Source organism: Eublepharis macularius, chromosome 8, assembly GCF_028583425.1.
Source record: "Eublepharis macularius isolate TG4126 chromosome 8, MPM_Emac_v1.0, whole genome shotgun sequence".
Lineage (NCBI taxonomy): Eukaryota > Metazoa > Chordata > Lepidosauria > Squamata > Eublepharidae > Eublepharis > Eublepharis macularius.
Window position 1 is genome coordinate 123,125,789 of NC_072797.1, and position 13,192 is coordinate 123,138,980.

At 41.3% G+C, this 13,192-nt stretch overlaps 1 protein-coding gene across 1 annotated transcript in view; it reads right to left on the reverse strand.

Annotated features, from left to right (window-relative positions):
• The window catches only part of SUSD1 (sushi domain containing 1), a 74,504-nt gene that overhangs the window by 42,465 nt on the left and 18,847 nt on the right, over positions 1-13,192 (reverse strand). The window contains exons 6-8 of the mRNA XM_054986958.1: positions 12,005-12,184; positions 9,850-9,930; positions 8,332-8,508 (exon numbers count right to left, since the gene is read on the reverse strand). Of these exons, the coding sequence (XP_054842933.1) occupies positions 8,332-8,508; positions 9,850-9,930; positions 12,005-12,184 (438 nt within the window). The remainder of the gene's footprint in view (positions 1-8,331; positions 8,509-9,849; positions 9,931-12,004; positions 12,185-13,192) is intronic.

The window sequence follows — 13,192 nt, forward strand, 5'->3', positions numbered from 1 at the left end:
GGAGTCAACAGTTACACCATTCAAAAGAAAGAAAGATTAATTGTACCGCGAAATAAAGTGAGTCTGGACTAACCTGAAAATGTGGCATGGTGTTCTACACAGCGGGAAGAAGACTTTTCTCTGTGAAAGTTTGGTATTTTAGGTTGGAAATCGTACATTTATTAAATTGCATTGTAAACACCAAAAAAGCTATAAAAACCTAGACTATCATTTATCATAGTTGAGCCAAATCTCTTTGATGCGAGGAACAAGGGTCTCTGGAGGCAGGCATCCAACCTGCGGTTTTCACCAAGCAATTAAACAAGTTATCAAATAAACAGATGGTTTGAATGAGATCAAACCAAAAAGTCTCTCTTCTTTTCATGGTCCGTAATTTCTCTCTCCACTGGTTGTGGGTAGCCTTGTAATCTCATCACATCTATAGCTGCAGAGCCAGGGATCCAAAACATGATGTACAACTCAGTCTTGTGTATCACTATGCACACCTACTTGGGAGTAAGCGCCACCAAACTCAGCAGGCTTATTTCTAAATACACATACCTAGACTGACCTGTACATCTTCCGAACTAAATTATTGCATGTGAACATTTCTTGATTTATATAGTAAGATTTTAAGGAGCAATGGGAAAGCTTCCTCCATCGCAGTTCATTAATTGGCCTCCTCTTTCTGAGCTTTCGTGGAGAGCGCTAAGGGAAAGTTTGCATTCTCTCCCGGTCTATAACGTTGGCACATGTGGGCCAACAATACAGGTCAACACTGCTTCACACAGACATATTACCTATGGCACCTTCAGAGTTGTGCACAGCCCCATTGCTGTATCAGCAGGGCATATGTGGTACCCAGAAAAACGAACATATTGACTAGTCCACTTTGAAATCAGCACAATTTAACAAACATGGGACCAGAGAGAACTCAGAGAGGGGGACGTATCCACCACTGGTCCTCCCCATGTTATCCTCTTTCCCTCACCTTCATAGCATCTTTCCTTTCCTTAATGCCGTCCCTACTGCTTACCTTTCTCAATTCATCCCATCTGCATCTTACGTCTGGTACTTCATTTCCCCTACACTCACTGCTTGTCACTTCTGGTCCATTTTTCTTTCCACCCTCCTTCTTCTCCTTCACTCTCCTTAATCTTCTCGTCTTTCCTGCCTGCTCATTCCTTCTATGGCCTCAATTCCAGTTTCAAAGTGACGCCGTGGCAGCCATTTTTTATTACCTAGGTCACAACAGTTGCCTAAGCAATCCAAAATGGCTGCAAAGATCTCATGAGGAAGATTTCAGCATTTAAAAGAGATTTCCTTAATTTTTTTTCACTTTTAATATTTTCCTGCAAACATGGGAGTTTTCAAGTTTGCAGAAATCCCCCCCCCGCCCCCCCGGCTCCAGTGAATGGATACTTTTAATCCCTGCTCTAGGGTCTGATTCAGAATAAGCTATATAGATGTTCGTTCTGTAGTTAGGTACTATGCCTTAAAGTGTGGGTTTTTTTCAGAATGAGGAATATTACAACCATTCTCAAGCACTATTAATCAATAAGCATTGTGTTCACTATCTTATAATTAAGTATTTAAGGGTGAGAATTAATTATTTGGTTGCAATATTGGTTTTTGGAAATCACCTGTATGCTGTGAATGGATGATTCTTCCACTTTTATTTAATCACACTACATAATACTGTTTTGTAAGTAACATGGTAACCTCACAAAGTTCACGTGAGTTTCAGTAAGAACACACAGTTATTAAGGAATACTTTGTACATACACACTTCTATGCAGAAGTTGGCTTTGGTTAGCTGATCTGCTGAATGCAGGTCACAAATGCACAGAAATTCATAGTCTTTGGAACTTATGTGGGATATGTGAGCGAGAATGGAACTAAATTCATTAACTGACTTACAAATGAATCACATTTACCTCCTGAGCTGACTAATTACCCAGTTGCACTAGCCTTACGACTCCAAGCATCAGTATTCTGCTTTTCAGATTGTCTTTTAAGTGTGCACTACAATAACACGTTTTTATGAAATAACACATTACACAATCACTGGTCGTCATGTCTTTATGTACTCATATGCAGATAACACCACGTTACTGGCAGAAAATAATAAAGACTTGAAACGACTTCTGATGAAGGTTAAAGAAAAAGTGCCAAAGCAGGATTACATCTGAACATCAAGAAGACAAAAGTAAAGATTATTGAGGAATTACACAATTTTAAAGTTGACAATGAGGAGATTGAAATTGTTCACGGTTTTCTATTTCTTGGCTCAATCATCAACCAACAGAGAGACTGCAATGAAGAAATCAGAAGATTTAGACTTGGAAGAACAGCTGTGAGGGAACTAGAAAAGATCCTTAAAGATGTCTCTCAGGGAACCAAGAACAAGATAATGCAAAGTGTGGTATTCCTCATTACTATGTGTGGATGTGAAAGCTGGACGGCAAAGGAAGCTGAGAGGAGGAAAACTGATTCATTTGAAATGTGGTGCTGGAGGAGAGTTTTGTGGATACCATGGATGGCCAAAAAGACAAGTAAGTGGGTACTAGATCAAATCAAGCCTGAATTCTCTCCAGAAGCAAAAATGAAAAACTGAGGCTATCATACTTTGATCACATCACTAGAAGACAAGATTCTCTGGAAAAGTCAATAATGGTGGGAAAAGCAGAAGGCAGAAGGAAAAGAGGAATAGCTAAAATGAGATGGCTTGACACAATAAAAAAAGAAGCCACATTCTCCAGTTTGCAGGATCTGAACAAGTCTGTTAACGACAGGACATCTCTCATTCATAGGGTCGCCATAGGTTGGAGGTGACTTGACGGCACATAACGCGCGTGCTAAAGGTTCCATATAAGATTTATGTTGAAATGGGATTTAAAGGATCTAGATGACCCGTAGAACAAGTTTTGATCATGGCTCACCTGATACCTGCATGAAGGACCTACTGACATCCTATGAATTAAGTAATTGATGAATTTATTACACAAGGACTGAGTGTGCATGGATATTAAAAATCAAGCTTTATGGACTTATAAGGAACTAACTCAGCACTTTATTACTGTGGTGTAATATGAACTCTTTTTGAACTCTTTCATGGAACTCTGCAAGCAATATTCTATGCTTGCCTTATGATTACTATGAGCGGGACCACAAGTGACGCCTGACACAGGTTGGACACTAGTCAGCTTCCCTCAAGTTTTGATGGGAAATGTAGGCATCCTGGTCTTGCAGCTTGACTGTCTGACTGCTGTCCAATGGACTTTTCAACTGTCACTTGTCCAACATTCCGCCAAGCTGCCTACATTTCCCATCAAAACTTGAGGGAAGCTGGCAAGTGTCCAACCTGTGTCATATGTTTAGTGAAGACTGAAGCACGTGCACTTTAGTAATAATAGTTTGTTGCAGGGCTTTTTTTCAGCTGGAACGCAGTGGAACGGAGTTCTGGAACCTCTTGAAAATGGTCACATGGCTGGTGGCCCCGCCCCCTGATCTCCAGACAGAGGGGAGTTTAGATTGCTCTCTGTGCTGCTGAGCAATCTGGAGGGCCATTTTCTCCGAGGGCAACCCACTGAGTTCCACCACCTCTTTTCCCAGAAAAAAAAGCCCTGATTTGTTGTATATTTGAGATTTGAGTAATGATGGTTCGTTTGCACATGTCACTTTAAGAGAGCAGTTCCTTGTTGATCTGGTGAGAGAGTATCTTGCTTGTTCATCCCAAAACATTATGAATATACCTGAATAATTGCTTGACTCTTGAGTGAATGATTATGTGAAGTGTGAACGTCATGTGCTTGCTCATCTTACTGTTTGTTTTGATACAGAAGTTTTGCAAAACCTCTTTCACCAGAGGCAAAGACTGTGTGTGAGTTCACACCATGGGAGTTCTACAATAAAGCATATATTATGCAAGGCCATTTTGACACGTTTGATTTCTTCTCAGGTTTTGCAGATTGTTAGTTAGTTAGCCACTAACTGGCTAACCAACTCATTTACGTGGTTTCTACACTGTATTTCTACATATGGGTGTGATTGTCTGCCTACATAAAATGCTTTAATAGAGACTCACCTATTCATAAAAATGGTTTTGCAGATTGGAATGAGATGTCTATGTGTTTTCTTTATTCTGGCTTTTATGTTTTCAACTCATTTTATTTATGCTGTGCAATATCCTACTGCTACGTGCACGGAAGGCAGAGCTTTCTCATCTTCCTCTCCATTACTAAAGCTCTTCCTGCCCTCCAGAAACATTATTTTCCCAGTTGCAGGACCCATATCAATGTAAAGTCACACTGGCTGGGAAGGCTGAGATTGGAAGGGAGCACGATCTAAACGAAGATCTCTTCGTTCTCTGACGAAGAGACCTGTGATTCTCGAAAGCTTATGCTACAATAAAGTTGGTTAGTCTTAAAGGTGCTACCGGACTCTTTTTGATTTTGCTACTACAGACTAACACGGCTAACTCCTCTGCATCTACGATCTAAAATAGTTCTTCCTTCCTGGTCCAGTGAGAGAAGGGGGGCATTTTCATCCCCTTGTTGCTCCAGTTCCCTGACCCGCACTGATCTTCCTATGCAGGGATCTTGCACATTCGCAAACGATCTTTTGGAAACAGCTGCAGCAAACAACAAAGAGGAATGTGGGAAAACATGTGCCTCCCGCCCAGAGATAGCAAGGTAATGCCCACCATTTTCGAGGCATGAAAAATTAAAATCTCACATGCATCATTATTTTTATAGTACAGTTTCTAAATGTGATTATTCCATTATCCATTTTTCTACTGTGTTTCAGCTAACTAAAATGACAAATGAAGGGGCTTTCAGAGCAATCACAGAAAGCCAAACAGAAAATGTTTTAAAATGAGATTAGGTTGCCAAAGAATATAGGTTGGGATTCAGGGAACAGAAAGAATCCAAGAACAAAAGAGTCCTGCTGAATCAAACCGAAGTTCTATCTCTGTGTTTCCCAACCAGGGTCCCATGAAACCTTAGGGTTCCGCAAGATATTGTCGGGTTTCCGCAAGAAATCATAGAACAAACAAATCAAAATTCTGAGATACCATAAAAATCAAAATATCCCCATTAAGGTTAGATTTAGTTGTATTATGTCTGTGTTCATTTCATATGCTAACAAAGCAACACAAATGGTAATAATTTAATAATAACTGAATTGCACTCCCCGCCATCAACTTTTTCTGGCCTGTAAATGTTTTCATATGTAGGGGTTCCTCAGGATTCGAAAAATTAATGTAGGGGTTCCTCAATGGAAAAAAGTTAGGGAACACTGGTCTATCTAATCCAGCACCATTTTAACAAGATTGGCTGGCCAGATGCTAGAGGACCATAAGAAGGTCTCAAAGGCAAAAGGCTGCCCCAGTTATGGTTATGAAGAGGCTACTCTTGAATTAGAGATATCATAGCTAACAGCAACTGATAACCTGAGCCTTCCTGAATTTGTCTGGTTGCATATGGAGGGAAGGGGTAGGCGAGTTGGCTTTTCCTTATACCTCAGGGAGCATTCTTTGGTAGCATCTTCCAGACTGGAGGGAGCACTTTTCAGAGGCCAGAGAGAGCTACTACTTCAAAGGGAAGTTAAAGCCCACACCACACTCTGTTCAATCCTTCAACCATATTCTATAGGGAGACTTAATTGACTTTTTTTCCTGCCATTTTAATTAGACTTGGTTGTTCCTTCAGGAAAAAGAGAGAAGTGTTTGGATGTCTTGAAGAACTCGTTCTGTGAAGTAGAATCAGTTTTTAAAACTGAGTTACACAGACCTTTTATATTAATCAGTATTAATCTAAAGGCAACATTACAGATACAGAAATAGAAACAAGAAATTTTGTTCCAATGTGAAGTCTTCTGGGACCACTAAAGAGAACTACAAACATAACAATGAAACATTAGGATATTCAGGGCTTTTTTTCTGGGAAAAGAGGTGGTAGAACTCAGTGGTGGAACTCAGGACCACACAATGGCATTACTTTGGGTCAGCTGGAACAAGGGGGGAGCTTTTTAAAGTTTAAATTGCCCTCGGTGAAAATGGTCACATGGCCGGTGGCCCCACCCCCTGATCTCCAGACAGAGGGGAGTTTAGATAGCCCTCTATGCCGCATGGTGCAGAGGGCAATCTAAACTCCCCTCTGTCTGGAGATTAGGGGGCGGGGCCCCCAGCCATGTGACCATTTTCAAGTGGTGCTGGAACTCCGTTACACCACGTTCCAGCTTAAAAAAAAGCCCTGATGATATTGAACTTTTCCTTTAAAATGCCTTTCCAATTATGAGAGCAGTTTAGGAAAAATGCTGTAATCATTTTTCACAGCAACACTCTAGTTATAGCCCTTTTCCACAGGGGAAGGCAACTTTAATAGAATGAACAGTCTGTCAATTTGTGGATAGGTTGAAATCGATATTCTGTTAAAATCTTTGTACATATACTCTGTGGACAAAAATGCTTCAGTAGTATTTTCACACATGATAAGGGAAGCCCAGTTCTATGAATGTTTTTCTTAGAAGAACTCTCGAAGATTAGCGGGCTTACCTTCCCATAAGTCCCAAGTATCTAGTAACTGCTGTAATTCTGCAAGTGCAGAAAAATATAAAACATGGCAGAGAGCACAGAATTTAACTTCCTGTGAACTTGTTCCGTTAAAAAAGAAAGCAACCTGGTTTCTTGTGTGATTGTGAATGTGAGCAAATAATGCCTACTAAAATCTAAACAGCCAGAGATGTTTCTGAATAAGATTTCCAGTGATTGGGGCAAGGTTTTGCAGTTCCTTCCCAACATCCATCATTAGCAGAATAAATTATGCAAATCAGTAATAGTGTAAAATAAATTATGCAAAGTAAGAGATGATGCAAATTTGATTACTTTCCATCTCTGTACAGTCCTCAGAATTCTACTTTATTTTTTGTTAGTGTCACATACATGCAATGCTACATGCGGGCTGAATCATAGGTTAAAAACTTCTAGGCTGTCTTGTAGGAACTTAAGTGCATGTGTTTCTCCTGTCACAAATATATGAATTAGATTGCTATTGCATATGACAATTTCCTGATCCATGTACACCTGTGAGTAGAGATGGGCGTGAACCGAACCATGGAACAAAATTCCGGATGGAACAGCTGGTTCGTACTCAAAGAAACCCACGTTCCATGGGACCGCATTTTTATGAAACAAAACGACTTTTTCCTACCGTTCCGTTACCGGTTTGGGAAGCCAAATACTTTAGCGCCATTCAATCTATCACCCAGGCAACGGTGGCAGTCTTTTGGTTGCCCCCAATCTGAGGCCTCCACGCCTGATTGGCAGCTGTCCCTGCCAACTAGAGAGCTCCCATTCTGGCCCATCCAGCTGGGAAAAGGGCCAGCCCCTCAAAGTAGCTGCCAGCAGACCCTCCAGTTTTTACTACTGTGAAGAGAAAATGACAGGAAGGGGGGGACCCATGGATCATGCCTTTCCCAAGGTTCAATCTCTCTGAAACTTGGGGGGTCTTTAGAGGACAGTGAGGACTAGCTCCCCTGCAAATCTGGTGGATTTTGCTTGCAAAATGCCACCCCTATCCAAATTAAAAGCAAAATAGTTTGAGTGTAAGCCGGATCCAAGGGCAGAAAGAGGGGAGAGGGAAGCAGAAGCCTCTCAAAATCGACACTCTGCAATGGTGACTCGCTGATTATGACTATGGACACTCACAACCGTGACTACACCAGTTACCCAACAAGTGCACGGACTGAGACTACAGGATACGTGTTCATCAGGAGTAAAATGGACATGGGCAGGAAGGAACAGACATGATTCTAGACACTCGCATGACCTCGTGTAATTGTCTTGTTTAGTTTGGCTGTGAGCATGAAGGGGCCCGTTCTGGGCTCCCTCGAACCGCAAACCACAAACCAGTTCACGAACCGGCTCAAGTTCAGCAAAGTTCGTGGTTTGTGTTCCGTGAAACTGAACGAACCACACGGTTCGTTTTTTTCCTGGTTTGTGCCCATGTCTACTTGGGAGTAAACAAAAGACACTCCACTTTATATGAAACAGTGGAAGTGATTCATTCTCCACTCCTAGATATGCAAATGATTCATGTCAAAGTAAATCAAATCAAATTAATTTCTTGATTACTCACCAGGACTGAATCAATATATACTCACTATTCAGTCATCTAACTGATCATTTCAATTAAACAAATTTCCACAACTGATTAGAGCAACCAGCTTCTACAAATCTCACTTTCATTTGTAAAAAGGAGAAACATTTTTCAATACCACCATTGTAAAAGCAAAAAAAAAAAGACTTATAACTTGTCTTAGATAATAAGAATTTCATTATATGCTTACTTTCACATCTTAGATCCAGGATTTCCCATGATCCATTATGGGAACAACGAGAATGAGTTTTCACGCTTGTGGCATAGAAACCTTTGCTGCATTTGTATTCCACAACACTTCCCAGCTGAGAGGTCTTATCCCATTTGATTTCAGAGTCAGGTATTAAAGAAGGCTGTCCACAATCTACTTCAAAACATGATTTTAAAACTTTATTCAAAAACATGTGTTGGCATCTAATGATGTAGCATGCCACTACTTCCACAGAAATGCAATTTTCATACTGCGGTCCACAGCTCGTGGCCCATCATTAATCTTGGCCCCCTTATAGCTTCTCTGTGAGATTATGATCCCCCATGGTAGGCTATTAGACATTCAAACATGGAGGAGTAAACTAAACTACTGTGCATGCCACTGTCTTGATATAATAATAATAATAACGTTCGATTTATATACCGCCCTTCAGGACAACTTAATGCCCATTCAGAGCGGTTTACAAAGTGTTATTATTACCCCACAACAATCACCCTGTGAGGTGGGTGGGGCTGAGAGAGCTCCAGAGAACTGTGACTCGCCCAAGGTCACCCAGCTGGCTTCGTGGAGGAGTGGGGAATCAAACCCGGCTCTCCAGATTTCAGTCCCGTGCTCTTAACCACTACACCAAACTGGCTCTCACCAAACTGATGAAATGTATTAATGAGCATTAAAATTAGGACATAATCTCCCACCAAGCTCTCATGCTTCCAATTTACAGTGCTGTCCTGAGCAGAATTACACCATCTTATGCCCATTGACTTCAACTGTTTTAGAAGGGCATAACTCTGTTTTAGGATTGGGATACGAGGCAGAGAGCTGCATTTTTTAAAATGGTATACTCCTGTTCCCAGTACACGCCAATCTTCACAGCTGTAAACCATTTGCAGCAACTCCACATGTGCTTTGACATTTCATTGATCACAGTCAACATTTGGACTAACACATGTACCATCAGGAATGGGACACTTGTGATATATTGTTTGCACCATAAATATTGTAATCTGCCTTGTCCTCTAATGGGAATCCCAAAGCAATGGACAAACAATGCCGCCATCCAATATCCTATATATAATCATAAATATTATAAACATGGGCTAGAAACAGTTATAAATATTAACTAATGGCTGAGAATTTCAGCTCATTAATCTTCAGGGGCTAATTAGAACTAGTGGCGGGAAATTTTAACTAGTGAAAATGAAACATTTGCTTATTTTTAAAATCATTCTGACTGTTGCAATACAGAAGTCTAAAAGTATTTAAAATATTTATTCTAGACATGAGTGATGCTGATGTTTTTTAACTGTACATTATCTCAAAACAGATTTTGGTACTGCGGAGATCAAATTGATTAAAAAGACAATTGCAAAATCCTTTCAGATTGACAGCCCTATGAAAATGAGCCACATAAAAAGTAAAAATATAGACATTAACACCACCTGACAACTCAATATGTATCTTCTTAGAACATGCTGGGGGTGGGGGAGAGGCACTCACTTATGGAAGAAGTTGGTGGCCATTTTGTCACTTCAACAACTCTCGGCATTTTTAATCCTCCGTGAGGCCAATTCTCAACAGCTAAAATGGACGAAGAGAGATTTCATCAGAGGGAAGCAGCATCTGAGGCAATTATAGTTCAGAGAAAGTAAATGAAGGTAATTACAGGAGGTTGATTAGAAAACCATTTGTGGTTGAGCAAAAATAAAAGTAAAACACCCCACTGAGTAAGCCAAATTCCTTGGGCAAGGCTTAAGTACTTAACCGGATCATAACCACCTACAACTTTTTGTACTGGTGATGAAGCAGACAAATAAGCCCTGCTTCACACACACACCAAGACACCCAAAAGCTTCTGCCACATTCGTTTTGTTTTCTTCATTTTATTTCATTCATTCTCCTATCCTCCAATTTATCTTCACAATAACCCTGTGAGGTACGTTAGGCTCAGAGTGTCTAATTATGACCCAACTAAGGGGCGTTGGCCAAATGGTTGTATTCAGGGCTTTTTTTCTGGGAAAAGAGGTGGTGGAACTCAGTGGGTTGCCCTCGGAGAAAATGGTCACATGGCTGGTGGCCCCGCCCCCTGATCTCCAGGCAGAGGGGAGTTTAGATCGCCCTCCGTGCCGCTGAGGGTGATCTAAACACCCCTCTATCTGGAGATCAGGGGGCAGGGCCACCAGCCATGTGACCATTTTCAAGAGGTTCCGGAACTCCGTTCCACCGCGTTCCAGCTGAAAAAAAGCCCTGGTTGTATTATTTATATATGCAGCACAGCCACACAGGAGAACACCAGGTGGCAATGCTCTCCACACAGATCTGTGTGTGTGTGTACACATGAAATAATAATAATAATAACAAAATTTGATTTATATACTGCCCTTCAGGACAACTTAATGCCCACTCAAGAGTGGTTTAGAAAGTATGTTATCACTATCCCCACAACAATCACCCTGTGAGGTGGGTGGAGCTGAGAGAGCTCTGAGAGAGCTGAGACTGACTCAAGGCCACCCAGCTGGCTTCAAGTGGAGGAATGGGGAATCAAACCCGGCTCTCCAGATTAGAGTCCTGCCGCTCTTGACCACTACACCAAACTCAAGAGTATTAAAAATAATGTACTGAAAACTGCACGCACATGACGAGAGCCTCCTCTACTGTATACAGTTTCCATACCAAAATACAAAATATAACTGAGAATCAGTCAGACTGGATGAAATATGAAACCTCTTCCAGAGACGTAGTGCAACAAATTAAATATTCAGACACCAAGCTCACATCTAACCGACATTTAACTGGGCTTCAGATGCTACGGAGGCACCTGCTGACCACGCTCCAGCAGCACTAGAGGCCATCCTGCCACAGCCTGCAAGAGAAACCTTGCCACCAGCCTCTGAGACAGCCACTAGGCCTCTGCCAGGCAGGACATAAATTAGGCCCATAGCCCCTGCTCCGACACCACAAGAGAAGTATCGGCTGAAGGCCCGGGCTGAAGCAGCACAAAGAAAGCGAAATGCCAAACAAGCAGTGCACACTCCCAGCCTGGATCCAGAACGGGGCTCTGGGAGCAGTACTTCTTTGCAGGATCCTGGCTAAAGCACAGCAGTCTCAGGGGTCTCAACACCTGCCAGCAAGTGCAGCTGGGTCTGATGGACTCCCACCCTATTTAGGCTGAGGTTCGAGAAGTTCCACTCTGAGTGTAGGCCTTGTGTTCTAAGTTCCCTGCTTTTGATTCCAATCTCCAGTCTAGCCAGGCCCACAACAATGATGAGAGTTTATGCATATCCTGTGGAATAGGATCTTTGGAGTCAGTAAGAAAAGTGGTGACTAGGACCAGGAAAATCCTGGTTCAAATCCTTACTTGTTCTGAAAATCATGGGTGATTCATTCTCTGTCAAGCTAATCTATCTCAAAAAATTGTTATCAAGATAAAATGAAGGTAGAGCCAAGCACATTTCCTAGGCTCCATGGAAAAAGGGATAGATAAAAATGTGGTTTTAAATAAGTTTTTTGAAATGTGGTTTTAAATAAGAACAGAAAAACAATTAGGTTTTATAAAAACAAATAACGGTTTTGGAATATTCAGGAACATTATTTATGGGCTATGCTCATTCATAAATAATGAGTATTTCAGTGGAAGGTTTAAAAATATATTTACCTTTGCATTCAAAAGTGATGTTTTCCCACTTCTTAGTTATTGTACATTGTGAAAAATTACGTTCTCCCATAGACTGAAATCCTTTCTTGCATTTATAGTATACTGTGCTCCCTAAAGTTGTGGAGTTATCCCAGATAATGTCTGTATTTGGAAGGCTTAATGGTTCCCCACAGTCTATTTCTAATGGAAGAGAAAAAGAAAAATACCAACGTTAATTAAGTTACATCACCAGTTTTAATAAGGAGATACGAGTTATTTTATCAAGCTACTTCACATATTCGGCTCTTACATTTTAAGGCAGCAATTGCCTTTCAAATGTTGAAATTAAAGTTTGTTCAAACCCACCAAACAGGATTTCAGATAATCTTAGGATTTATTTCCGCAATAAAAATAAAGGGTTTATGCCAAAATAAGAGGGGGGAAAACAGAGCACAGTATGTGTTTGAAAATCTAGGTGCAGCTTATGCTTGACGTACATACAGACTGTATCCTACCACTTTCAGAGCCAAGCTACAAGTGACGCCTGACACAGGTTGGACATTTGTCAGCTTCCTTCAAGTTTTGATGGGAAATGTAGGTGTCCTGGTCTTGCAGCTTCGCTCTCTGACTGCTGTCCAATGGACTTTTCAACTGTCACTTGTCCAACATTCCGCCAAGCTGCCTACATTTCCCATCAAAACTTGAGGGAAGCTGGCAAGTGTCCAACCTATGTCAGGCGTCACTTGTAGTTTGGCTCTCAGATAATGGTAACACACTGCTCCAACCCAAGGAGCATTCCTTTCAATGCAAAAGACTCGTCCACTGATGGAAGAACCTCCTGAACGCAAGAAGACCGAGCAGTGTGGTAGGTACAACCCAATATAAATATGACATATGCATGTACGACTTCTTCTATGACAATGGCCATTTTCACACGTCTTACCGGCTGTGCAAAATCGTGCCATGAAGACACCGTCATTCCGGGAGTTTTGTGCTATTTTGCGCGGCCAGTAAGATGTGTGAAAACGGCCAATATTTATCCATAAAATAAATGGAAATGTAGGAACTGACCATAATGTTTTATATCACAGATGACTAAACTGAAGAATGGTACCTCAGATAGGAGAACATCCCATGAACTATCCTGCCTGACCAGGGCTTTCTTTCTGGGAAAAGAGGTGGTGGAACTCAGTGGGTTGCCCTCAGAGA